The sequence below is a fragment of the Cibotium barometz genome, chromosome 8 (genome assembly GCF_041138505.1).
Source record: "Cibotium barometz isolate CiBa-2024 chromosome 8, ASM4113850v1, whole genome shotgun sequence".
Taxonomy (NCBI): Eukaryota; Viridiplantae; Streptophyta; class Polypodiopsida; order Cyatheales; family Cibotiaceae; genus Cibotium; species Cibotium barometz.
Genome location: NC_141053.1, coordinates 58,901,692 through 58,929,435, shown reverse-complemented (window position 1 = coordinate 58,929,435; position 27,744 = coordinate 58,901,692). Strand labels below are relative to the sequence as shown.

At 45.3% G+C, this 27,744-nt stretch overlaps 2 protein-coding genes across 2 annotated transcripts in view; both read left to right on the top strand.

The window, feature by feature from the left end:
- Positions 1-27,744, top strand: part of LOC147636482 (S-adenosyl-L-methionine-dependent methyltransferases superfamily protein) — a 76,758-nt gene that overhangs the window by 8,678 nt on the left and 40,336 nt on the right. The gene's annotated exons all lie outside the window — the stretch shown is intronic.
- LOC147636483 (uncharacterized) lies at positions 16,903-19,023 on the top strand. Its single transcript, XM_086801938.1, has 3 exons — positions 16,903-18,358; positions 18,442-18,763; positions 18,886-19,023. Exons 1-3 carry the CDS (start codon positions 16,950-16,952, stop codon positions 18,913-18,915), a joined length of 1,761 nt encoding a protein of 586 aa, XP_086658064.1. The 5' UTR covers positions 16,903-16,949; the 3' UTR covers positions 18,916-19,023.

The window sequence follows — 27,744 nt, the reverse complement described above, 5'->3', positions numbered from 1 at the left end:
TGGACAAGGACAGCTCTGTCCAGCAGGTACGGTCGGGTACTGCAGACGTGTAGGGACAAGTACAGGCGGGTACAGTCCTGTTCAGTCCTAAACAGTTGTAGGTGGCGCATCATTAGCTGCAGGCGGCACATCATCAGAGTACAGTCGGTGCATAAAGAGAACAGCTGCAAGTACTGTTTTGAGGTGGCTGCAAGGGGGGGAAAGTACAGACAGGTACACAGGTGCTGCAAGTACAGATTCGTATAGATAAGTGCACACGTGATGCAGAGTTGCTGATGCAGGCAGCTGCAAGTATAGACTGGTACGGTTAGTCCCTCTGGTGCAAAACCACGCATAAAAATTGGTAAGCTCTCTGAACATATCAATCTTTCTTTCTTTCCACTGGCTTATGTCTGCTGCAGAGTTGTTTCATTTGGCCCCTTGTGAGAGGAGGGGTATGGCAGTTTGAAGGGTGGAAACAGAGATTGGACAGTGGATGTGTATTTGAGCTGAGTTTTGAAACCATGTTGATGGAACATGCCAGATGTGTGCTCAAGGCTGCCCTGTTGAATTGTCTTGGTTGATTAGAGGGAAGCACAGTGTGTTGCTTTTGTGGGACATAGATCTGTGTGTGAATCCTCTGTGCTAAGAGGTCTTGAGGGTTGCCAGATTGGACATGTAGGTTTACTTTCCTGGACTGGCTTTGTTGTACTCAGTTATACATTTCATTGAATTTGAATAAAGAAATACCGAAAGGGGCACTAAGCTTTGGGGCCAACAGGTGTTGATTTCCTTTCAGTTCTGGAGCATTCTAGCTCCTGTTAATTTGTTATTTATTTGGACTACAATTGGAAGGGTGATTGCTAGTCTACCGCACTTTGGTTTCTACTAGAGGCCGGTTTCAAGGTTCTGTTGCCGGGACCCATCATCAACTTTCTTAAGGGGGTGAGCTCGTGGTTGTCTCGAGGAAAGTCATTGCTGAAAAATTCAGCAACATGTTAGACACAGAAGATGAATATTTTTATGATGAAGAGGAAGAGCAAGAGGCCTCTCTTGAGAGAAATGAAACTGAGGATATTCTTGCAGGAGAACAGGCTGCAGATGATGCACAATATGAGGATGTAACACAGCCAGAAGATATGCCTAATAAAGAGGAAGATGATGCTCAGTTTAAAATCGTTTGGTAGGTGTAATGGATGTGTTTATGCAACTAACTTAAAGTGAGAAGTTTGTTGAATTTATGAGATCCCGTTCTGAGCCTGAAAAGAAGAAGAAAGTGCGTTCTAAGAACCCACCTCAGGGCAATAGTGGTGCTTTCTCACACAAGATCCATCTTTTGGACAGTTTCCGAACATGCAACATGCTTTTGGTGCCAACTCACAGAGTTCCTTTTTCGGACAGCCATCTATTCCTCAACAGTCTATGCATCCAGTCTATTTTGGTGGTGGCTCTGTGTTCCAATCCATGACTGGGGGTTATCCTCAGGGAGGCATGGGTATTCCAGGGAATTTTGGAGCTAGTTTTCAGCCTGGTATGCAAGGGAATATGTATGGTGGTATGCCGTCCGGAATGCAAGGAAACATGTTTGGGGGCATGTAGTCCGGAATGCAAGGAAACATGTATGGGGGCATGCAGCCCGGTATGCATAGTGGTATGTTTGGAAACATGGCTGGAATGTATGGAATGCCAGGTGTGGGAATTGGTAATGTTGACCCTATGATGGGCATGAATGCCGGGGGTAGCAATCTTGTGAAACCACTTCCTTACGATAATCTAATGCCTATGGGTAAGGCGAAGGATTATAAGGAAGGGGGAGCTGCTGTGAAATTTGACACATTTAGTGGGGCCAAAGATAAGCTAAAGGCACTTACCTTTTTACAGTAGTTTGATGTTGCTTTTTCTGGTGGTAATTACACGGGGAGTCCTCTAAGGTGAGAAAAGCTGCGACTTTTCTCAAGGGCAATGCATTGCAGTGGTGGTCCACTCTTCTTTTACAGGGCATAGCACCATCTACTTGGGTACAGTTTAAGCAGGTATTCTCTTCCGTATGGCTCACATCTACTTTTGAGGTGGATGTAATGACAGCATGGCACAAGTTGGATGCATCAAAGTGTGAAAATCTTGAGGATTATAATAAGAAGTTTTGGGAAGCTTTACTCCCAGTTACTTCTTATCGTGCAGTGTCTTTGTCTGAGCAGGTGGAGAAGTATTGTTGTGGGCTGCCCAAGAAAGTGCGTGACTATTGCATAAAGACTCGAGTAACAAATATGTCACAGATGATAGAGAATGCTATGACAGCAAATGCGTTACTCACTGGGGTCTCATCTGGATTTAAAGGAAGTAAAAGCTCAAGCAAGAGATCTGAAAAGTCAGGGCATGCTTCGCGTGATGCAAAAGGGTCTACAGAGAAGCGGTATAAGAAGTTACCAATGCCCAAGAGAACTCCTAAAGAGAGACAGGCTTTGATGGATGCTCGGAAATGTTTTTACTGTGCAGAGGAGGGACATATGTCTTTTAATTGTCCCAAGCGTAAGTCCCAAAAGGACTCTGACACTAAAGGAGAGCCTAAGTCTAAGAAACCAAAACCTTTTGTAGGGTTAGTTCCTGGCCGATTGGGGATCCGTGCAGAGGAGATGGGGCCTTTGTATGAGGCTAATATGGCTTGTCCTGGGCATGCAGAACCTGTCACTCCTATTATTGGGAAGCTCAGGCTTCATGTGCAGGGTTATGTGGACAGCGAGGAGTTTTTCATCATGCCACTAGATGGATGTGATGTTTTGTTGGGTATGCCATGGTGCCATAGAGTACATGCGGTGGTGGATACATACAAAAGGAAGATTACTTTGACTCATAGAGGGAAAGAACATGTTTTGGATGTAAGGCTTAAAGGGGAATCTGTTCCTATTGTATCAGCTTCCGCAATTTCATCAGTAATGAAAAAGCATCTTTCCGCGTACTTGATTTTTGTAAAGGATGCAAAAGATGATGAGTCTAAATCTAATTTGTCTACGTTAGATAAAGACAGGACTGATTTCTTATGTGAGTTTCAAGATTGTTTTTCCGAGTCATTGTCGGGAGAACTTCCTCCGGAAAGGCCAGAAGATCATGCTATTGATCTAATAATTCCGGGTAGTACTCCACGAAATAGACCGCTGTACCGTGTTAGTGCAGCCCAACAAGAAGAAATTATGAGTCAGGTACAGGAGTTGTTGAATAAAGGGTTGATTCAGCCTAGCTCATCACCCTTTTGCTCACCTGTGCTCTTAGTGCAAAAGAAAGATGGTTCTTGGCGCATGTGTATTGATTACAGGGCGCTGAACAAGAATACCATCAAGAATCGATTCCCTATTCCGAGGATCGATAACATATTGGACCGCTTAGAGGGCTTCACAGTCTTTAGTCGGATAGACTTGAAAAGCGGGTATCATCAGATACGTATTAGACCCGAGGATGTGCATAAGACAGCATTTCGAACCACTTTTGGGTTATATGAGTTGTTGGTTATGCCCTTTGGTTTGACAAATGCACCTGCCACATTTAACAAAATGATGGACAGGATTTTCTGGCCTCATAGAGCGTTTGTGGGCACATTCTTTGATGATATGATTGTGCATTCACACACTGAGGAGGAGCATAGGAAGCATTTGGCCATTGTGTTTGAAGAACTCCGGAACCATAGGCTGGTCATTAATGGCAAGAAGAGTGAGTTCTTCTTGCAAGAGATACACTTCTTGGGGCATATTGTGTCTAAGGATGGAGTCCGTATGGATCCTTCTAAGGTGGAAGCAATTCTTAATTGGCCAGATTTGAGGACCGTGCATAATGTACGCCGCTTTTTGGGATTGTGTTCCTACTACAGGCGGTACATACGGTATTTTGCTGAGATTGCTTCCCCCCTTCATGCCTTAACAAAGAAGGCAACTCCGTTTCGATGGGTTGATTAGAAAATTATAGCCTTTAAAAAGCTTAAAGAAAAGCTTACTTCGGATCACGTATTGGTATTACCGAATTTCCGAAAGGCTTTTGTTGTCCAGTGTGATGCATGTGGAAACAGCATTGGGGCAGTTCTCATGCAGGAAGGACATGTGATAGCCTATGAGAGTCGTATATTGCAGAATGCCGAGAAGCATCTGCAGGTTTATGAGAAAGAGATGTTGGCTGTAATTCATGCTCATTCTACATGGAAACACTATTTGCTTGGGGCTGATTTCACTGTGCAGACAGATCATCAGACCTTGCGATATTTCCTTACGCAAACTAAACTTTCTGAGAAGCATATGCGATGGGCCAACTTTTTGTCTATGTTCCACTTCCAGATTGTGCATGTGGAAGGCAAAAAGAATGTTGTGGCAGATGCTTTGTCACGCAAGCCACAGGTCTCAGTAGTTTCACTTGCTTATCATCATGAGCTTGATGAGATGAAAGAGCAGTATGCCCATGATGAGGACTTTGGAAGGTTGTATGATCAGATGTCTGAGGGTCAACGGCACGATCATTATACTCTTAGGGATGGTTTTTTGTTGATGCATGGTAGACTGTGTGTTACCAGGCAATTACGACTCAAGGTTATGATTGAAAGTCATGCTCCACCGTATGCGGGTCATAGAGGTATTGATGCCACGGTAAAAGCAGTTGAGACTTTCTTTTATTGGCCAACCTTGAGAAGAGATGTTGATGCTTTTGTTAGGCAATGCATCGTATGTAAGAAGGTGAAGTTTGACCGTCAAAAGACACCAGGGTTACTTCAGCCTTTACCTATTCCAGATAGACCATGGGAGAGCATTGCCATGGATTTTATATTTGATCTTCCACGTACACAAACGGGGAATGATGGCATTTGGACTATCATATGCAGGTTCAGTAAGCAGGCTCATTTCATTCCCGTGCGTAAGACGATCAAAGTTGATCATATGGTGAAGTTGTTCATGGCGAACATCTTTAAGTATCATGGCTTGCCTTCGTCTATCATTAGTGACCGTGATCCACGGATGACGAGTTTATTCTGTAGAGGGTTGTTTGACAATATGGGTACAACTCTCAAGTTTTCATCTTCATTTCATCCACAAACAGATGGTCAATCGGAAGAGGCTAATTCTACAGTGTTAGATCTTCTTAAGTGGTATGTGTCAGAGCACAAGCAACAATGGGAAAAGTATCTTCCTTTGGTGGAATTTGCATATAACAACACAGTCCATACCTTGACGGGCAAGGCGCCTTTTGAGATTGTGGAAGGAGGGAAGAAGGTACCACCTATTTTGCACACAAAGGATAAGATCTTTGAGGCTGATCAGTATGTGGAGAATATGGATGAAGCTTATCGGAGAGTTAAGTTGGCACTCCAGAAAACTCAGCAAAAGCAAAAGAAAGCAGCAGACCGTCACGGACGTGCATTAGAGTTTGCATTGGGTGATTGGGTTCTTTTGTGATTTGAAAAAGCTAGGCTCAAGAAAATGAAGGGTAAAGAGCGCTTATTCCCTAAGTTGAGCATGCGCTATTATGGACCTTTTCAGGTATTGGAAAAGCTTGGTGAGGTGGCCTATCGCTTGAAGCTACCAGATCACTGGAGGATTCACAATGCATTTCATGTGAGTCTACTTAGACCTTTCCGTGGGGATGTGCCTGAGGATGTATCAGATGAGGCTCAGCTGGAAGTTGAGGAACTTGATGAGGTTCTTATTCCAGAGCAGATATTGGCACATAAGAAAAGAAAGGTACGAGGTAAAGTTTCCCGTCGCTATCTTGTGAAGTTCAAGAACTATTCACCGATGGATGCGAAGTGGATGGAGGAAGGTGACTTAATAGATTCACCTCAGGTTTTGCAGCTTTATCTCGATGCCTTTGAGTTGGAGCCGACTCTTGTTACGGCTCATTCAGGTTCAGCAGAGCATGGGTCTGGAGCATTGCCTGATGCTCAAGAGGGGGGTAGCACCTCCACTCCCTTGATATAGACAGGCTAATATGACATCTAGAGGTCGCTTGGTGCAGCTTTTGTCTCACCCGAAGGTATTGATGGCTGACAATACATCTGTTTATGGGACTTCTATGATATATGTGTACTAGTCACATTGGATATTGTGGTTATGTATGGTTCACAGTGGTATACAACTTGGACTACTACTATACCATTGGTTTGCAGTGAATGTTGTTACATATGCATGGCTTAGAGAGATTGGGACGCTGATCTTGCCATACTGTACATTTCACTTTGGATATTTTGCTGTATCACCAGATTGCAATCGAGGACGCTTGCCATTTTTCAAGGAGGGGGGGGGGGGGGTATGTCATGACCCTGTGAAAGTGGAACAGCACAAGTGTGGGCATGGTGGTTGGTGAGCAAGATAAATATTTAATGATTCATATTTGGGTGCCCGGACAAATAGAAATATGTGTGGACATCCCCAAGTGTGAAGGGGGACCAAGGGATTTATTATTTTTAATGTTTTAACCTTGGGTGGTCCCTAGGCATAAGTGATCCTTAGGAAGTTTGATAAATTTTAGAAAGGGGCCACTAGGATATTTTTGGGAAAGGGGCAACTCCACTTTTGGAGGTACACGCCTCTCTCTTCTCTCTCTCTCTTGTTTTTGGAGAGAAGTCGTGCAAGCTACCTGCGTGGAGGAGAAGGGAAAAAGAGTCGATTGGCTGCATAGAGAGGTTTTGCTGCGTGGAGAGTAGGTCGTACAGACCAGGTGGCTGCAGGCCGTACAGAACACTGGCTGCAGGCCGTACAGAACAGGCGGCTGCAGATTGACTGGCGATTGGTACAGGCGGTGTTGGCGACCAGGGTACGGACAGCATGTACAGTCAGGTACGGTGCAGTTCCGTACAGCTGGTACAGGCGGTGGTTGCTGTACGACAGCAGGTACGGGCTGCTGCACATCAACTAGCGCAGGTGATTGCAGGGCGACGAGGTACAGGCAGTTGCAGGCGCAGGCGCAGACCTGTACAGACAGGTACAGGTGGACAAGGACAGCTCTGTCCAGTAGGTACGGTCGGGTATTGCAGACCTGTACGGTCGGTCCACCGGGAACATGGGGAGTGTTGGGATCTTCACGTGCTTCTCAGCCATCTCAAGCAAGTCAGCCATCTCAAGGGTTCACAAGGTCTTGTGAAGGGAGGGTGGGTGGGAAAAAGAAGAAGAAGAGGTTGCAAATAATATGCAAGGTGGCTATCCAACGGTAATGGCCGCCTTCTACCTGATCTCCAAGTCCTGTACAGCCCAAACAATCTCCAATCAGCACCTCAAATTAGCAAACCCTCGACGTCCCACTGTCTCCAAGCTTCAAGCCACCTGGGGCTTTGATACCATGTCAGAATGCACCGCGGAAATGAAGACAACTGTTGTAGAGAGCAAGACACAGATGAAAGAGAGAGAGAGAAGCTGTGTAACTTTGCTATACACACCACAGAAAATCCCGCAAATATACAATGTGGAGTGTGGGGGCAAGGGGCCATTTTATATGGCCCCAGGCTGCTGGTCGGCCACTCACGACCAGCAAAAAGGTCAGTCGGCCAGAGAGCATGCAGTTAGCCAGTACTGAGGGACAGGTCGAGTAGCACCAGAGTAGTCGGGCAGCACCTGAAGGCAGCCGACAGCCCAAACACACCTCCAGAAAAAGGGAAAAATACACGGAGAGTGAGGAAAAATGGGAAGACACTAAAATGGGCGGGCACACCCACAACAGAGGCCCTGACATAGTGTACAGATAGGAGATGACTGCTAACAGCGAGGCTCAGGAAAAGCTTAGGTTGGACATAGATGAAGTCGGCCAGGCATTGCAGAGGTTTACCTCAGCTCGGTAGTGTTTAGGTGTTTTTGGTGTCCATTGGAGCTGGCCAACAGCAGATGACCTGGCTGCCAAGGGCTTATAAAAGGCACAACATTACTCATTGTTTGTTATTTCTTTCCCATATGGAGGCAGGTCTTGGATAGGACCCTTGAAGTCTAGATTAGGCTTTATGTCTCCTTTTTGGGAGCCAGCTGTAGGCCGACAGTTATCATGTAGCATAAATATGCTATAAAAAGCCTAAAAAATGGTAGAAAAAACCTAAATAATATCTGCTAAAAATGCCAATGGAGAGCCTCATAAAATTGACCAGTCCAAGCATGAAAAGGTACATGTAGACCCTCTGGAGATGATATATATTCCAACACTACAAGCTGGGAAAAGCACAAAAACTTATATTTTGGGCATACTCAGCCACCTTTGGCAGCAAGGAAAAGCACAACCCAAAAGTAGAGCTGGTTGACTTTATAAAAGCAAGGTAGGGGGTTGTTTTCATCAACAGGCACCCATTCTTCCTGGTCGACAGCAATTCTCTCTTTCCTTCAGCGCTGGCAGTACACTGCAGGCGCAACTCTCCCTCTCTCATCCTGGCGCTGACCGTACAGCAGGTGCAGCTTGTGGTTATCCTTGCGCTGGCTGCACACAGCAGCCACCAAAATAGGCAGCTGTCCTGTTTTCGGTTTTCTTCGAGCGTTGGCCGTACAACTGACAGCAATTGGTTGTTTTCCTTGCTCTCCCTCAGCTGGTCGTACACAAGCCGTACAGAATTGGTCCTACAGCTACTAGTTTCTTCTCTCCATTCTGGTCATGTTTGGGGCTGATTATGTTACTGTTTTGGGACAGTTTTGCACAGCTTTGGTGCTGTTTGTATCTTGGCTCTAGACTGAGATCTGGGCAAGAGTCTTGCTGACGCTTTGTGGAAAGTTTGGTGCAAGATTGCACTTGCACCTTGGTTTTTTGTAAAAGCTTCTATTTGAATAGAGAAGTTCCTGGGGGGGGGGTGGGGTGGCTTGTGTTTTGGGCCTACAACCTGTGTTTGCTCTTTCTTTCATGGTATCAGAGCCAAACGTTGATCTATAGGCAGGAAATTTCTACGTTTTTTTGATTGGAGCTGCATCTATACTTTCGGACTGCTGCGTTTTTGCTGTTGGAGACTGAAGCTCTCTTCTGGGTGTTGAGAACAGGGTTCTTGAGAGATTTTCTTTCTCTCTTTCTCTTTTCCCACCCTCCCTTCCTTTCTTCTTTCTCTCCTCTTGTTGTGCACAGCTTTTGAGAGGAGGCTATTTGCTGTTTTGTTTACAACCCTTTTGATTCAGAGAAGCAATAACTAGAAGTAGATCATTGAGTATCTTGATCACCTGCCCAATGAGCATCAGAGTATCCAACAAGCTCAGTGTCACGTGCATCCCGCACTTGGATGCCACGTAGACATATCTGTACAGAAGGTGCAGGACCTAGGATGGTGAACTAGTCCCATGTGAGCCCAGTTCGTGACGAGTCAGCCAGGGATCCATCTCAGTCGTCCGAGGTCAGGTGTGCATTGTCCTGCACACAGGAGCCCAAGGTCAGGTGTGCACTGTCCTGCACATGAAACAGTGCCAGTCCGCGTTGTGAGTCTCCCTTTGGAATGATGTCAGTGATTCTGTGTACCTGGTATGGTACCGGATGCCAGATCACTTTGTAGTTAGTTAGGGTTTGCTTTTAGAACAAGGGGCCAGCCCATAGGGCTACCCCAAGTCTTAGAGTGGGCATGGGGATGGTGTGAAACCACCCCCATGAGGGCCAGGAAGGCCTTGGCTGAACCCACTAGCCATGGAGGGGCTGTAGGACAGCCCTAGGGGCAGACTAGGGGAAAGCATACAGGCTGTAAGGGCAAGTATGGGGCAGCCCATTCAGGCTGCCCAGTCCTCAAACAGCCTAAAGACTATGCCCCAACCCCTAAGGAGTCATGCGCATAAAGCCCAGCCATCTAGGGAATGAAGCGCAGCTTTTTATGTGTTATTTTCAGAATTTATGCTGATTTTATTGTCGTGGGCAGAAAGGGAACTGGCCGCCTGGACTTAAGCTGGCCGACTGCTCATCTTGGAGTAGTATAAATAGAGGAGCCCACAATCCCATTGTTTCATCTCATATTTCACCAAGAGCTCAAGCATACAAGGGCTAGGACAGCCAAAGAAGTTGCTAAGCAAAGGGGTGGAGGACTGCATGTTGGGGTAAAGGCATTATGCCCACCCTTATAGTGTGTACAAGCCCATAAGTTATAGTACATAGTACACTTAGTACTTTTAATGTACTAAGTGCACTATGTGTACTAGTGCAATATACATGTGTGATAGGGGAGTCACACACTCATCTCTCATGAGTTGACTTATCCCCACATATGTCTCTCTCTCTCTCTCCCTTCTCTCTGTGTATGTCTCCCACATGAAAACCTAACCCTAATTCTCTCTCCCATTCAACTGGTATCAGAGCTTGTAGTACTTCCATAGCTGGGTGCTGATTGGGTACTGCCATAGGTTGGTACCGTGCCGGTTGTGGCAAGGGTTTTGGGGAGATTGGGGGGTACTGTAGCTTAACGCACTAGCACTAGTGCTGCCATAGGATAAGCCAGGGGCAGCAGCAGCTGTGCCATAGCCCGAACCAGTTGTAGAAGTGGTCCCATAGCCCGAGCCAGAGGTACCAGTGCGGGTACCATAGCTGCCCTCAGATCTCCCACGCGCAGGTGGAGAAGAAGGCGAAGAGTCAACGTGTAGCGCAGGGGTGTCAGCGCTGGGTAGCACACGTCCATACCCGTAGTGCGAAGGGGAGGCAGGCGATCGTGGAGCCTTTCAAGCGTAGCTGGAGGAGTCGGGCAGGATTTTATCGGCGACTCGTGCCCTCGCGTTGGGCGGACAGGCTGGCGGGCGGACCTCATCGCGTGTGGGCAATTTCGCTTCGCTCCTCGTCACCTTCTCCAAAGCGTAACAACACTTACGTGTCCCCGTTGTTGCCCACGAGGAGAGCTACGCAGCCCATACGGTGCCTGCTGAGGAGAGCTGCGCAGCCTAGCCATCCGTACATCTGCAGCTACAGCAGCAGCATCATCACGACCCCCCTTCTTTCCTGCAATCAGAAATCGCCTGAGGAATCCTTCACCAGAACAGCTACAGCAAAAATCCACGCCCCCTTTTCTGCAACAGCATCAACATCATACATTCAGCCTGCAAATTGTAGAAAATCACAAATTACCTGAGGTATTTGCTTCAATTTTTTGGAATTTGCATGTCCAATTTGCAATTGAGCAGGTACAATCATCAATTGAGCAGGTACAAGTGCCAAATTGCTCAATTTTGAGCAAAATTGGCAAAATTGGGTGACATTGGTCACAATCAGGATCAATTTGCAGGAAATTGGATGTCAAAATTTGGGGCTTTTGATGTAATTGTGCAATTAAGCACTCATACATGCTGTATGATGTGAGAAATCGCACATTCGGGCAAAATTGCAGCAAATTGCAGTGCAAATCAAGGGGCTTTTGTGCCGATTGGATTGATTTGCATGCAGGCAATCGCATTTGATGCTTTGGGCAATGTGTTGATGCCTTACAAGCACTCAATGTGCCTGTAAATCAAGGGGCTTTCATGTATTGGATGTATATGTGGCCAGGGGGAAGCACCGTGAAGACTCTGGATGCCTTCATGTGCGTCAATGTACCATGTATGCATAGTTTCCAGAAATGCCGTTTCTGGCCCACCGAAACGTTTCCGAAACGTGGAAACGTTTCCGTTTCCAGAAACGGCGTTTCCAAGGTGTTATTTTTCCAGGGTTTAGAAACCCGCGTGCTGTTTTTTGCCAGCATTTTGCGCGCTTGTTTCCGCCGCCTGTTTGGAGCTGCTCTACCCATCTATCCCTCTACCTCCACATCAGCCCTCTACCACGCCCTCTACCTCTACTTGGGGCCTCCACCTTTGCCATCTAAGCTCTACCAAGCAAGGAGGAGTCGCACCTTGCTCGTAGCCTGCAGGACCAGAAAAATAGCCTCCACTTCTCGAATCTCTCCGAGTCTCCCGACCTCGAACCGCACAAGTAAGTTAAGTAACATGGCTCGGACTGACAGTGCCGAGCCACAACACCCGCTGCACCACCCATTCTCAAAGCAAAGGGGGGGATCCATCGCTTCCACTTCAGCAGAGGCAGAGGACCATTTCTTCATCTGAGCCTGACTCTCATGAGTCAGAGGATGACTCCTCCATGGATGATCTTGATGAGTGATTTTTGGAGCACTTAGCTCTAGGATTTTGTCATGCCAACAGCTGCTGCCAGCCACATGGATATTTTTTGATCATGTTTTGTATTTACTATAGTCTATACGTATGGATTATGGATGATGGATGATGGATGATGGATCTTGTTTTGTATTGACTCTTTTGAGGCTTGAGCCTTGAGCCTACAGTTGTCATTTCTGAATTTTGATCTATCATTTGAGTCTTTGACATTGAACTTGAGCAAAGATGTATTTTTCAAGCTTTTGTAATGTTTTTATTAATTATATATGTATGTATTAAACCCTAAAACCGAAACTCCGTTTCCCCGTTTCTTCCCGAAGGCCGAAACTCCGAAACTCCGTTTCCCGCCGTGCTCCGCACCCCCGTTTCCGAAACTCGTGGAAACTATGCATGTATGATCAGCAATTGATCTTAAATCAAGGGGCTTTTCAAGATTTTATGCTTGTTAAGCTTGGCAAAGCAGCAAGCAAGACTTTTATGCCTTGAATCCTCAGAAATCAGCTTGCAGTCAAGGGGCTTTTGCCCAATTTCTGTTCGGAACTGTTGTATGCAGTGTTCGGGACTGTAAAAGTCTGATTTTCACTCATTTGGACAGCCAGGAGAGCATTTATTGCTACTGTACCTGCTGGTACAGATTTGGCACAGCTTTGTGCAAGTTTTGGCATGGTTGCACATTGATTTGAGTGAGCAAAAGGTTCATTTTCAGCTGTTGTACTTGCCGGTATAGGTTTTGGTACATCACATGTGAGCACTTGGTACTGTTGTACAGTACTTTGGAAGGGCAACAGAGCACATTTAAGGTGCTGTCCTAAATCTACAGCAACCAGATTTTGGTGATTTCATCACATAAAGTGGGATTAGAGTTGCATTTGTGCTTCTGCAGTGGGAGATAAAGCTTGGGAGAACAACTGTGAGCACTTTGTGTGCTTTTGGTGCACTGTTTGCACATTTTGCAGGGAGTCAGGCATTGACAGGTTGCATATTGCTATGGCAACCACAGGTGAGAGGTCTTCATTGCTTCACATCAAGAAGCTTGAAGGCTCACATAACTATGATATTTGGCAAACCCAGTGCTATAATGTGTTGCTCTAGAAGAAGTAGCACAAGCCTATCAAAGAAAGGGGTGTGAAGCCCGCTTCTCTTACTGCTGAAGAGTGGGAAGATATGGATGAGCTGGCAAGATCTACTATCATGTTGTCTGTGTCAGACTCTTTACTTTTCAGCATTCGTGAAGAGAAGACAGCTTGGGGAATGTGGCAGAGATTGCAGGACTTGTATGCCCAGCAAAGTGCCTCAAGCAAAGTGTATTGGCTGAAGAAACTCATAGGTCTTCAAATGAAGGAAGGGGCGTCTATGGCAGCCCATCTAAATGAGTTTAATGGTATTGTCAGCCAAGTTATAAATCAAAAGTTGGCAATGGACGATGAGTTCAAAGCCACTTTTCTCTTATGCACTTTGCCAAAGAGTTGGGACACATTCAGGACAGCCACTAGCAATTCGAATGCTATGCTGTCATATGCAGATGTCGAGGGTGCTCTTCTTCAAGAAGAGATGAACAGGAAAAACAACTCTGTTGGAAAGTCCAATGCAATGAATGCACGTGGGAGATCCCAGCAAAGGGGTAAAAGCCAAGAAAGGGGAAGGAGCAAGTCCCGCTCCAAAAAGGACTTGGAATGCCATTATTGTGGCAAGAAGGGACACATTAAAAAGCAATGCTACAAATGGAAAAATGATCAAAAGGAAAAGGGAAAAGGCAAAGACAAAGACAAAGATGAAGCCAAAGATGTAAAGCCAAAGGGCAAAAGTGGAGTCAAGATTGAAGAAATCAATGTGTCACATGCAGGTGACAGTGAGGATGAGGTCCTATTTACGTCTTCACTCGATGCCCATTCACTTCTTACAGGTGGTCATGGTATGCACTCATGGATCATTGATTCAGGTGCCTCCTTTCATGTCACAGGTTGCAGAGACTTGTTTTTCAGGTATACTGCTGGCAATGAAGGAGTAGTTTATTTGGGTGATAACCATGCATGCAAGATTCTTGGCAGAGGTGATGTGAGGCTTGTGCTTTCAGATGGCTCACAGCTTATGCTCCATGATGTCAGGCATGTGCCTGAGATCAAGAAGAATCTGCTTTCTACTGGACAGCTTGATGATGCTGATTATGTTACCACATTTGGTTGTGGAAAGTGGAAGATTAGTAAGGGCTCACTGGTTGTTGCCAGAGGCTCTAAGGTGGACACTCTTTATATCATGCATGCATGTGTTTGTCACCATGCTAATGTAAATGCAACCGAGCTGCCGGAAATCTCTATGTGGCATAGCCGGTTGGGACACATGAGTGTCAAAGGAATGGAGCAATTGTCTCGTTTGGGTTACTTGCCTTCTTTAAAGTTTTCAAGTTTTCAGTTTTGTGAGCATTGTATATATGGCAGGCAACTGCAGTGCCCCCACAAGAAAGCTCTTGGACAGAAAGATGCTCAGTTAGAGCTTGTGCATACAGATGTATGTGAGATGCCTCAGCTTTCTTTGGGAGGGGCAAAATATTTTGTGTCTTTTATTGATGATGCCACACGCAAGGTGTGGGTTTATCCTCTTCGTTTGAAGAGTGATACATTCTCAGTGTTTGAAAAGTTTGTTGCTCTTGTTGAGAATCAAACTGGCAAAACATTGAAGGCTTTGCGTTCCGACAATGGTGGAGAGTATATGTCCAAACAGTTTCAGGACTTTTGTGATGCTAAAGGCATCAAGAGGGAGCTCTTTACTCCTTATGATCCTCCACAAAACGGGACAGCAGAGAAGATGAACAGGACCATTCAGGAGAAGGTCCGTTCTATGTTGTCACATGCTGCATTACGTCATGGTTTTTGGGCTGAAGCTATTATGACAGCCGTTCACCTTATAAACAGGTCACCGAACACGAGGCTTGGTGGGAAAGTGCCAGAGGAAGTATGGACAGGGAAGCCTCCGTCATACAAGCACTTGAGAGTGTTGTTTGTGTTGCGTACGTGCACATACGTAGGGAAATGCGCACCAAACTTGATCCTAAGTCTCACAAATGCATATTCCTAGGATATGGTGACAGAGGTGAAATGGGGTATAGACTTTGGGATCCCGTGAATAGAAAGATTATACGCAGCAATGATGTCATTTTTGATGAAACATGCATGTATAAGGAGCCTGCAAGGCAACAGGAGCTTGGCAGAGTCATCTTTGATGATGATGGACATCATGGACAACAACCAAGGGCTGTAAATCAGCCATTACAGCAGCAAAACCAGCCCTTAAATGGTGCTGAAAATGGTCCAAATGGACAGCCAGACATGGCAGAAGATATCCCTATGGATATACCACAGTTAGAGGAGATATCGGGCATGATTTTTCAGCCTTATGGCATGGAACAGGAGCCACCAATAGGTGATATGCAGGCTGGACAGCAACCTGCAAATGATGGTCATTGGGTACGGAGGTCCACAAGACCCTCCAGAGCCCCTGACAGGTTTGTTCCAGGGGTTGACTACTTGATGCTTACTGACTGTGGGGAGCCCTCATGTTATAAGGAGGCTTTACAGAGGGCAGACAAGGCTCTTTGGGAGCGTGCCATGAAGTCAGAGATGGATTCTCTGCACAAAAATGGAACATGGAAGTTGGTGCATTTGCCTACAGGCAAGAAGGTTTTGCCATGCAAGTGGGTTTACAGGCTCAAAGTTGCACCTGATGCAGAGCCAAGGTACAAAGCCAGGTTAGTGGCTAAGGGCTTCAAGCAGGAATATGGTGTGGACTTTGATGAGATCTTCTCTCCAGTGGTCAAAATGACCACACTTAGAGCTGTATTAGCTTTGGTTGCTCATGATGATCTGGACTTGATTCAGATGGATGTGAAGACTGCTTTTCTTCACGGTGATCTCCATGAGGAGATATATATGCAACAGCCAGAGGGTTATGCAGTAAGTGGAAAGGAGAAGCTTGTATGCAAGCTGAAAAAGAGTCTTTATGGGCTCAAACAGGCACCAAGGGAATGGTATCATAAATTTGATACATTCATGAAATCCCAGGACTGCAGGAGAAGTGACATAGATCACTGCTTATACACCAAGAAAGCTTTGGATGGCAGTCTATTGATCCTCATCTTGTATGTTGATGATATGTTGATTGCCGGGAAATCTCGTAAGGAGATGGATGCCTTGAAGAAGAGACTGTATCAAACCTTTGATATGAAGGATTTGGGTGATGCAAATCACATTTTGGGTATGCGGATACTTCGGGACAGAAATCAGCATTGGTTGTATTTGTCTCAGAAGGAATACATTGGCAAAGTTTTGCAGAGGTTCAATATGGACGGGGGGAAGAAGACTAGTACTCCTTTGCCTCCATATGTGAAACTCAGTGCTATGGACAGCCCACAGTCAGATAGTGGCAGGGCTGATATGGCCAAGATTCCGTATGCTTCAGCTTGTGGCAGTCTCATGTATGCCATGGTTGCTACTAGGCCGGACCAGTGTTGCATAGAAACGCGTTTTATACACTTTTGAAACGTACGAAACGTTTCTAAACGTTTCGTACAGTATGAAACGCGTTTCATAAAACATGCAGTTTTTAAAAACCTTAAAAAACGTTTCTTTCCTGGATTCATACGGCGCATATTATCACACTTCCCAGTGGCCACCGCATGCGAGTTCGCCGATTTGCGTGCCATCCTTCTTGTCCTTCCATCGCATCTGTTGACCCCCAGCTCCTTGGTGTCCTTGGGCCTTGTGGAGGTCTTCCAAAGGAGAAAAGTCCTGTTTTGCTTTAAGTTGGTTTTCTCTGCACAACTCACAAAACAGCACACTTTTTTCTCTTCCATCAATATTTATGGCATATCTTACACGGTGTCGCACTTGCAGGGCCAACAATCTGCATTTATCCTCGTCTTGTAGGATGCCTCGAACAGGTGATTCTCTTTGGAACAATGTCACCTTCGAGTCTAGATATGGTGGCTCAGGCTCCGGAAAGTGGAAATGCAACTTTTGTGCTGATAAGCACCATGGCAGTGTCACCAGGTTGAAGGCACATTTCTCACAAACAAAGGGTTTCGGCATTGGGCCATGTAAGCATGTGCCACAAGAAATCTATGATAGCCTCAAGGCTTGGAAGGCCATGCAGCTAGGTATCCCCCTTGAGGATATCCCCAATCTGGGAGAGCCTGAAGCACGTCAAAGTGTCTCCAAGAGGACTCGCAGTATCAGAGAGGAAGATACCAGTGGTGAGGTTGCAGGTGGTTCTAGCTCGGCACCTCGAGCCAAAAGAACTAGTCTTCCAGTGTTCAAGAAAGGACATGTACAGGCAGGGATGCAAAAGGCTGCCATGAAAGAGGCAACGAGGGAGTTGATGAAGTTGTTTATTCAATGTGGATTATCCTTCCACATTGTCAGGACTCCTCGATGGAAGAAGGCAATGAGAGCTATCTCGCGCATTGGGTGTGAGTGGGATGGCCCCTCCTACGAGACATTGCGCACTACTGAGCTTCGCAAGGAGCAACTGGCTGTGGAGATGGAGATGGAGCCTCTCAAGGCCACTTGGGCAAAGTATGGTTGTACTTTGCTTTGTGATGGATGGACAGATGCGCGGAAGAGAAATGTGTACAACATTCTTGTGTCCTCCTGCAAAGGCACAATGTTCATTCGTGCCATAGATGCATCGGTGCCAGGGATAGTGGTTACAGGGGAGTTCATTATGTCCCACATGCGCCAGGCAATCAATGAAATTGGGCCTGATAACATTGTGCAGGTGATCATGGACAATGGGTCCAATTGTGTATCCATGGGCAGGATGTTAGAGGAGGAGTTCCCCAAGATTGTGTGGACACCTTGTGCAGCACACAGCCTTGACTTGATGATTGAGGATGTGGGAAAGCTTGATTGGGTGAGCCATGTATTTTCAGCTGCATCTACCATGGTGAACTTTGTCACAAAGAGGCCAAAGGTTTTGAGCATGTATAGGGCCAATAGTGATCTTGAGCTTCTAAAGCCCTCCAAAACTCGGTTTGCATATATGTTTATTGTGGTGGAGAGACTAGTGAGAGTGCGACATGGCTTATTACGCACTGTTGTGTGTCGTGAATGGACAGCATGGGAGGACAAGGATGAGCCCAAGTCTATAGCATTCTCTCGTATGGTCATGAGAGATACTTGGTGGCAGGATGCAGAGGGACTTGTGAAGGCACTTCAGCCCATGTATAGTGTCCTTCGGCTCACAGACATGGAGGGAAGTACCATTGGGCTGCTTTATGAGTTCATGGACAAAATTGGTGAAGCTCTCAATGATTTCACTACCTTGTCGCGTGACAGGTGCTCACCCTTGGGCTTTAACTTTAGTCTTTGAGTTATTTTATAAATCTTGATCTCTTATGTGTGTCACATGTTACATGCAGAGTTCAAGATATTAAGGAGATCTGGAATCGGCGTTGGGATTGGTTTCATAGGCCAATCCATGCTGTTGCTCACATTTTGCATCCCCTTTGGAGGAATGAGGAGCAATACCTCAATGAGGAGCTAGAGTCAGGATGGATCGAGTACATTACCAAGTTGGTGGGAGTGGGAGGTGATATACAGCTGATGAGAAAGCTCGAGGATGAGCTTCTCATTTACCGCAACGGTAGCCATATGTTTGGGCGAGCTACTGCATTGCTCAGGGAGACACAGTTGGAGCCAGTGTCTTGGTGGGAGAAATACGGTATTGGGACACCCAACTTGGTAAGGTTTCTTGATTCTTGAATCTTGTATCTTTGTCTCGTGAGTCCTATTCTTTCAAAATCTACATTCAAATGCTACTGTCTTTTTGACTCTAACTTAACATTCTTTTTTGTGCAATGTAGAGACGGATTGCACTGAGAGTTCTCTCCTAGGATTGCAGTTCAGGGCCTTGTGAGAGAAACTGGAGTACATGGGCTCTTTTTCACACGAAAAAGAGAAATAGACTGTCCTCAGCACAATTGGAGAGGCTTGTCTTTTGTCATTGCAATCTCCGATTGCTAGAACAAAAGGGTCATCCCATTGAGCCTCGCCAAGTGAATCCAGACAAGATTGATATCATGAAGTGCAAGGAGATTCCCGACATTCCTCAGGAGGAGAGAGACATCTATTCTATGCTCTATGAGGAGATGGCTCCGGCTCGCACTACACGATCTTCTCGAAAGGCTAGTACTAGTGGTGCACTTGCACCTCTAGAGGATGAGCCCTTTGAGGACTCGGCTACCGGCAGTGACCTTGAGAGTGAGGCTGCAGAGGCAGAAGATGCAGATGAGGATGAGCATGAGGATGCAGATAGTAGCTAGCAGCTGCCAGTATCATTTTATTTGGACATGTTATTTAGTTTGAACTTTGGACATGTTATTTATTTTGATCTTGGATTTAGAGTCATGAATCATCACCCACGTGGTGATGCTTTTTGATTTTTGTTTAGTCATCAGTGATCACCCACGTGATTTGTGATATCATCATATCTTACATGTATTCTGTTTTTATTGAAATGAATTCAATGTGGTCTCTTAAAAGTTCTGTCAATATTTTTTTCTTTTGTATATTTCAAGTAAAAAATATACATGTTTTTTTTGTTTTGTATGAAACCTTTTTTTACCCGTTTCTTACCTTTTATGAAACGTTTCAAAACGTATGAAACCCGTTTCATACCTGCCGTTTCTGAAACGCCTGGCAACTATGGGCCGGACATTGCATTTGCAGTGGGAGTGGTTTCTAGATACATGGCCAACCCTGGCAAGAAGCATTGGGAAGCAGTGAAAGGTGTCATGAGATACCTGAAGGGCACACAGGATATGTGCATTTGCTTTGGCAAACAGGATGCATTAGTGCATGGTTACACGGATTCGGATTTTGCCGGTCATCCAGATAACCGGAAGTCTGCTACCGGTTATGTGTTTACATTCACAGGAGGTGCTGTGTCATGGATATCCAGGATGCAAAAGTGCACAGCCTTATCTACTACAGAGGCCGAGTATATTGCAGCCACAGAGGCTTGCAAGGAGGCATTATGGCTATCTCGGATAGTGGTTGATTTGGGTTATACAGGGGATATTCCATTGTTGCATTGTGACAGTCAGAGTGCCATCCAGTTGGCAAAGAACCCTGTCTTTCATGCAAAGACGAAGCATGTGGATGTGAAGTATCACTTCATCAGAGAGGTGATAGAGAACAAGCAAATTCAGCTTGTTAAGATTCATACGGATGACAACCCGGCTGATCTGTTGACAAAGAGTTTGCCTCCGGAGGATTGCTCATTGCAGACACTTGATGGGCATTGGATGAGGCCAGTTTCAGCCTTGATATGGCCTTGTATATTATCATGTACATGCTGATTTTTTATTTTCCTTCATTTAAGGGCACTTTGCCTTTAAGTGGGAGGTTGTTGGGGTAAAGGCATTATGCCCACCCTTGTAGTGTGTACAAGCCCATAAGTTATAGTACATAGTACATTTAGTACTTTTAATGTACTAAGTGCACTATGTGTACTAGTGCAATACACATGTGTGATAGGGGAGTCACACACTCATCTCTCATGAGTTGACTTATCCCCACATATGTCTCTCTCTCTCTCTCCCTTCTCTCTGTGTATGTCTCCCATATGAAAACCTAACCCTAATTCTCTCTCCCATTCACTGCAGGTCAAGGGTAGAGATTTCTCAGCCAAGAAAGGTCAAGAATTCTGTATTTTCTTTTCAGATTCACATCATTTTAATAAAGCAAATACACCATCCGTGGTGGGGGCCCTACAGAGGGTATTTGGGACCCAATAGTGTGTCCTCTCCATCTCTCCCTCTCTCTCTCTATTTTCTGCACATCTTCATTCAGTTTTGTGTGTTAATTCCGTCGTGAAAAGTGTGCTGATTTTTGAGCATTGAAGTTATCGATCTTCTCCGAAGCTTCCGCATGTGACACTTAGTGCCTCCTCTGAAAGAGAGACCATAGCCCAAGGTACCGAATAAGTATCCGAGAACTCTTAGAGCAGCATACCAATGTGAATGTCGAGGAGTGGAAGGAAACAGATTGAGAACGCTGCTACAAATATCTGTACTGGCTAAGAAACACTCCATCAAAAGATTGATAGACCTCCATCCCAAGAAAGTAGTGGAGAAGTCCTAAATCAGTCATCTCAAAGGTCAGAACTAAATTTGCCTGGAGCTGTTCAATCTTAGGAAGATGTGAGCCAAATCATCAACGTATAAGACAATGAAATAGAGCAAAGCATCCTGAGCAAAGACATAGAGATTGCTGTTTTTTGCAAAGCATCTCTGGAATGCAAGGGAAAGAAAGAATGCATCAATCTTATCATACCATGCCTTGGGATGCTTATTTCAAACCATAAGGGGCTTTGTGCAATCTGTACACCTTACTCTCGTGTTCGGGAATCTGAAAACATTGAGGTTGTTCAACTTACACCTCCTCGTGTAAGTCACCATTAAGAAAGTCACACTTGACATCCATTTGGTAAACTGGCTAGTGCTCACGAGTAGAAACAGCAAGAACTGTCTGAATGGTGGTGTATTTGGTTGTAGAAGCAAAAGTTTCCTCATAATCCACACCCTCAATTTGAGAGTACCCCTTCGCAACCAATCTGGCTTTGTGTTTTTTCAAAGATCCATCAACATGAAACTTGGTCTTAAACACCCATTTGATCCCTATGACCTGTTGATGTAGAGGTCGGTCCACAAGCTCCCATGTACGATTCTTCTCAATGGAATCAATCTCGACCTCCATGACTGCCCGCCACTCGGGAAGATCAAGAGCCTCTTTAGTTGTAGTAGGCTCATATGACTGTAATCTTGTACTTATCAATCATTTTAGGGTTTTCGGTTGTGATGCCGATGTTCATATCCCTGATTCTGACATATCCAAATTTGATCTCAAGTCGAGGAAGTGCAAATTTCCATTTCAGAGAGATGAGAATCAAAGAAGTTGATGGTGGAGTTGGGGTGGCAGAGGAAGGAGAAGGGACCTCGATGGTAAAAGCTCGGGATGAGAGTGAGAATCATCCGAGGGGTCAACAAAGTGAACGTGGCGAGAAATCACCAAGGATCACGACTCCGGATCCCATAATCTGTAAGCTTTGGAATGAGAGCTATATCCAAGGAATTTGCACTTCCTGGACTTGGGATCAAATTTGGATATGTCAAAATCAAGGATATGAACATAGGCATCACAACCGAAAACCCTAAAATGAGAGACGGAAGGTTTCTGTCCAGTAAATTCCTCCTCTGGAGTCGTATGAGAAACCGTTGATAGATTTTTTCCTGTCATGGTAGAAGACATCATGGTGTGGTCACATGCTAGATGAAGTCGGCAAGGAGTGGCATGCATGCTTTGTGTGTTTCGTGTTGCAAGAAAGGCAAGGGAGGTGATGACAACAACATTGTCCCTCATTTTCTTGTGGTGGAAGAGCACTCTGTAGGCAATGGCAATGAAGAAGGAACAGAGCTGATGGTCTTAGATGTTTGTTGAAAACCTTTGGGATACAATGGTGGAAGCCTCGGGTTGATGGCTAGATGTTGAGTGTGGGAACCGTGGCTATATCATAGTATGAGTGGACATTTTAGTCATGTGAACACCTTTTAATTCCTCATAGCTTCTGTTTTTCTACTGCTCATGTGTGGCATATGGAGCCTGACATGACATACATGTATGGCTTGTGGAGCCTGCATGGTGTGTGTGGCATATGGAGCTTGACATGACAGTTTATGTATGGCTCATGGAGCCTGACATGATAGTACACGTGTGGCTTGTGGAGCTTGACATGGTGTACATGTATGGCTCATGGAGCTTGACATGATGTGATTCCCTGGGACTAGCTATCCTGGAGGTCTTCTGTATTTATGTTTTGGGAAGGTTTCGGAAGGATCATGAGCCCTGGACATTTTAGCTGATACAACTGAGCAGATGGGTGTTTCTTCTAGTCTAGCTGCACTCGTGTGTGCATGACTTTGATTTTACCTTTGGATGACTTGTCTGGTTTGCTTGGACAATGCGTGAGATTTGTTTGCGTTGTCCATGGGGCGGGGACGCTTGGGCACCTTGTGGACGTGAATGTGCACACCTGTTTGGGATTGACAGGTGGTCTACATGTGTTTTGCAGGTGGTAAGTATCCCTAAAAACCCAATTTACAGCTTTATGATTTATAATTATGGGTGCAGGTTCACACACTTATAAGTGACCGGACAACTTTTAAGTTGTACACACTAGGCAAGACTTATTTAATACACGCAGTGGCCAAAAGATGGGCTCCGGACAAGATTTGGGCCATCTGCATGTAGGTGCCCCACTTTGGACCTAAAAAGCACACGTTTCAACTATTGTTGGCGGAGGAACTCTATTGTTGAGGTGGAACTCCAGATTTGCTGTAGGCGGATGCTTTTCTGTGTGCATGGGAGCTGGTCGACTGGTTATACAGGCTGTTACAGTTTCTATCGTTTTATACTCACAGGGATTGTAAAAAGAAAACTCAGGAAATCTATCGAGATCGAAAAGTTCAGATAAAGATGTTGCAATTTCTGAAAACTTAAAGACCTTTGTATGATAAAAATTGGCAAGACCCAAGAATGATCTGACATCACGAATATTTTGTGGTGTTGGCCAATTCTGAATAACTTGTATCTTCCTAGGATCAACGAAAATGCCATTAGCTGAAATGATGTGCCCACGGTACTCCAGTGATGTCCTGAAAAATTCACTTTTCTCTGGATTAACAAAAAGTGCATTATCTCGTAAAACGTGAAAAACTTGATGTAGGTGCTTTTTGTGCTCATCCATTGAAGCATTAAATACCAGAATATGGTCGAGATAAATAATCACAAACTTGTCCAGAAATGATTGAAAGAGGTCATTCATGAGACTCATAAAAGTTGCCGGGCATTGGTTAACCCGAAAGGCATGATTAAATACTCATAATGTCGATACTTTGTGCGAAAGGCAGTCTTGTGCTCATCACCTTCACGAATACGGATCTGATGATATCCGGACTTGAGATCAATCTTGGAAAATACTTTGGTATGAAGCAACTGATCAAATAATTCATCAATCCGAGGAAGAGGATATTTATTTTTGATGGTTAGTTTGTTGAGGGCACGATAATCAATGCAAAGTTGCATTGACTTATCTTTCTTTTTCACAAGCAAAACTGGTGTACCAAAAGGACTCTTACTAGGACGAATATGACCTTTGTCCAAGAGTTCCGTTAACTGGCGTTGAATTTCTTGGGATTTAGCAAAAGAGACTCGATATGGAGCATGAGTCGGGGGCGAATTGCCAGGAAGTAAATCAATCGGATGATTCACAGGATATCGAGGAGGCAACATTGGGGGTAGTTCCGCATGAAACAGATCCAAGTGTGGGGCAAAGGAGGGTTGGGCCAAATATGCCACCTTGGAATTTTGGTCAGGCACTGTCTTCTCTGTAGAATAAACCATTAAGAGTGTCGAAGAACAATTGGCCTTTCAAACCCATTGCTTTGCTTGTAGTGCGGACAAGGTTGGTGTGGAGGGTTGATCGCAAACACCTTGGAGATTGATGTCCCTACCATCTTTGACAAACTGTAAGGTGTGGCTACGAAAACTGATGAGAGGATCATACTGATGTAACTGTAACATGCGGAAGCTTCGGAGAAGATTGGTAACTTCAAAGCTCAGAAATCAGCACTCTTTTCGTGACGGAATTAACGCACAAACTGAATGAAGATGTGCAAAAAATAGAGAGAGAGAGAGAGGGAGAGATGGAGAGGACACAGTATTGGGTCCCAAATACCCTCTGTAGGGCCCCCACCACGGATGGTGTATTTGCTTTATTAGAATGATGTAAATCTGAAAGAAAATACAAAAATCCTTGATCTTTCTTGGCTGGGAATTCCGTGCCCTTGACCTGCAGTCCTTCACCCCTTTACTTAGCACCTTCTTGGCTTTTCTAGCCCCTTTATGCTTGAGCTCTTGGTGAGAAATGAGATAACACAAATGGGATTGTGGCTCTCCTATTTATACTACTCCACCTAGAGCAGTCGGCCAACATTAAATGTCCCACGACTGAGTATTTCAGCATTTAAAGCTGAAAAAAATCACATAAATTCCATAAAATGCTGCGCATTGTTCCATATATGGCTGGGCATCATGCGCCTGATTCTGGATGGGCTAGACAATGCTTTTGCAAACAATTTGAGGGCTGGGCAGCCTGTATGGGCTGCCCCATACTTGCCCTACAGCCATACAAAGGTTGCATCTCTTGCATGTTTGCCTTTGAGGGTCTCTAAAGTCTTCTGGAATTGACTTTGCATAGCTGCCATCTGGTTCTGCATCTTTTGCTGCCATCGGGTGAGAATAGGTTCGTCTTCAATGATGGGTTTATCCGCCATGGTAAGGGATGGAACTGGATTGCTTTGTTGCAGCTCCTGTTGGCGCTGTTGTGTCATAGTGAGAGCCATCGCCAGGAGAGCGAATGGCTGCCATGGAGGAAGGTCGGGGCGAGGTTGGCAAGGGGGAGCAGGAATAGACCATCCGGTGTAGCGGGGACGACCAGGAGGAGAGAGTAAGGGACCGGGACTGGAGCCGGTGGCGAAGGAGTGGGTGTCTGAGGAGTATATGTCGGTGTTGCAGGTCGGACACAGTAACCAAAGGAGCTTGGTTTGGGTATGTACTGATCTCGTGGTAGATGAGAGATCCCTTTGGGATGGCGAGGGCCGCCCGTGCATCCCAGTCGATGTTGCATCGGTTATGTCCCATCCATCCTCTGCCCCAGAGGATCTCTTCACACATTGTTCCTACAGGCATCACATAAAACATTCCTTCCAAGGGATTATTTTCAATGCGGAATAAGAGTGTGATTGTGCCTATGCAATGAACATGCTGTGAGGCAAATGTTGTGACAGTGGCAGGGGTTTCTTTTAGTGTGGGTTCCCCAAGGGAACGCCAAGTTTCATATGACATCGAATTGTAATTAGCCCCTATATCAACAAGAGCTAATTTTTGGACAAAGTTTGTTGTGGTGGGCCATTCCTAACCACAATCGAGTTGGCTTCACCTCCCAATCGTCTTCTTCTAGGTCGACCACTTGGGCCATGTTGACCATGATATTTTCTGCTCCAAGAAGAAATTGTAATGTGGCAGGTCTCGTGGTAAGGTATGCACCCTGAAAATCCACACGTTGTATTCCCGGGGACGGGATGTGGGTGTGGCTATCTAGATACAGATATATGCTAGAGGAGCAGGGGCAGGTACATGTTTTGGAGAAGACAGGTGTGCAGGAGAGGGTGTGTCCTGGAGATAGCTAAACTCGTATGGGCCCTCGGCCATAAGCCATCGTCGTAAGAAAAATTACTGAAAGATGGTGAAGTGTGTCCAACGGATATAAGTTGGTGCCTTCAGCCCGTAGAAGGTAGCATTTACCCCTGAAGTATGTTGTGCCTGAAAAGTAATGAAGTGGCAAGTTTTTGATGTATAAAAATGCCACATCTTTGTTTCTTTGTTTTGTGGGTTTTTGACTCTGTTATAAAAAAATTATTTTGTTATGGGAAGATCAGACCTGAGGAGTGGGCTTGAGAGAGTAGTCACTCACACGTGGTGTGGACAGGGGCAGCCAAGTTGTATGAGCCAGTAGCAAAATCGAGCAACATTGCCGAGCAGGACCCATAGGCAAGGGCAACCGCCATCATGTAGTCGAGGGGCAACACCGTGAGAGACAAAGTGAAGCGGGTACCAAGCACGTTGTGCAGCTTGTATGCCGAATCGTTACGTGGGCACTGGTGGGTTTTTTTTGGTTGCATGCGCTCGTTGGCTAGCGTACGTGGGCTGGTGGCTGGTTGGGGCCACATGTATGAAAGGCTTACATGTAAGCCTTAAATTTTAAGGCTAATAAGTTATAGCCGAGTAGCTATAAAATGTTGGTGTTTTTTTTTATACAACACCAACAGTCGTGTCTATTTGAAGGAAAGGTGGCGCCGCCTGCTTGGATAGCGATTCAGCCCAAAAGGATGCGATCAAGACCTCCAAGGGAATACAGGGATACGCACTAGCACATGGCAACCTTGGTGTGAGTCTTTGCTTCCCATTGTTTTTTTTTGTTGTAGAAAAATTGGGGAAAAAAATGACTAATCAGGCAAAATTGGGCAAAGGATTCAAAATTGGATGGGGCATTTTCTCTTACTCTTCCATACAACTCTTGCTATACCTAGTTCTAAGGTTAATTTGCTCTTATGTGTGTGTGTGTGTGTGAGAGAGAGAGAGCATATCTTGATACAGAGTTCTACACCCACTTTGGGCACTGATGACGTTAGTGGGAATGTCGTAGTATCTAGTCCATACTATGCATAATGGAGTTGATAGTTATATAGTCTTGTGGGTTGACTATCATGAGTATATAACATGCATGTTCCTAAAAGGTGAATTTGGGTATGTTCCTGGATTCATTAAGGTATATAAGGTTAATTTGCTGATTTAGGGTGTTTGATTTTTAGGGTTAGGGTTAGGTTTAGGGTTTTTTGGATGTGGGCATCCTATAGGTTGGAGCTTTTTTGCTCTGATACCACTGTGAGGACTTCCTACCACTGTGAGGACTTCCTAGTCTATTAATACTTTTGTGATATGCAGCGGAAGTCTTTGTATTGGAAGATCCTGTCACCCAGATGCTCACACCGTCTTCTGTATCCTGAGTTTCGTGAGTTTAGCAATCCATTTCAATACTTCAA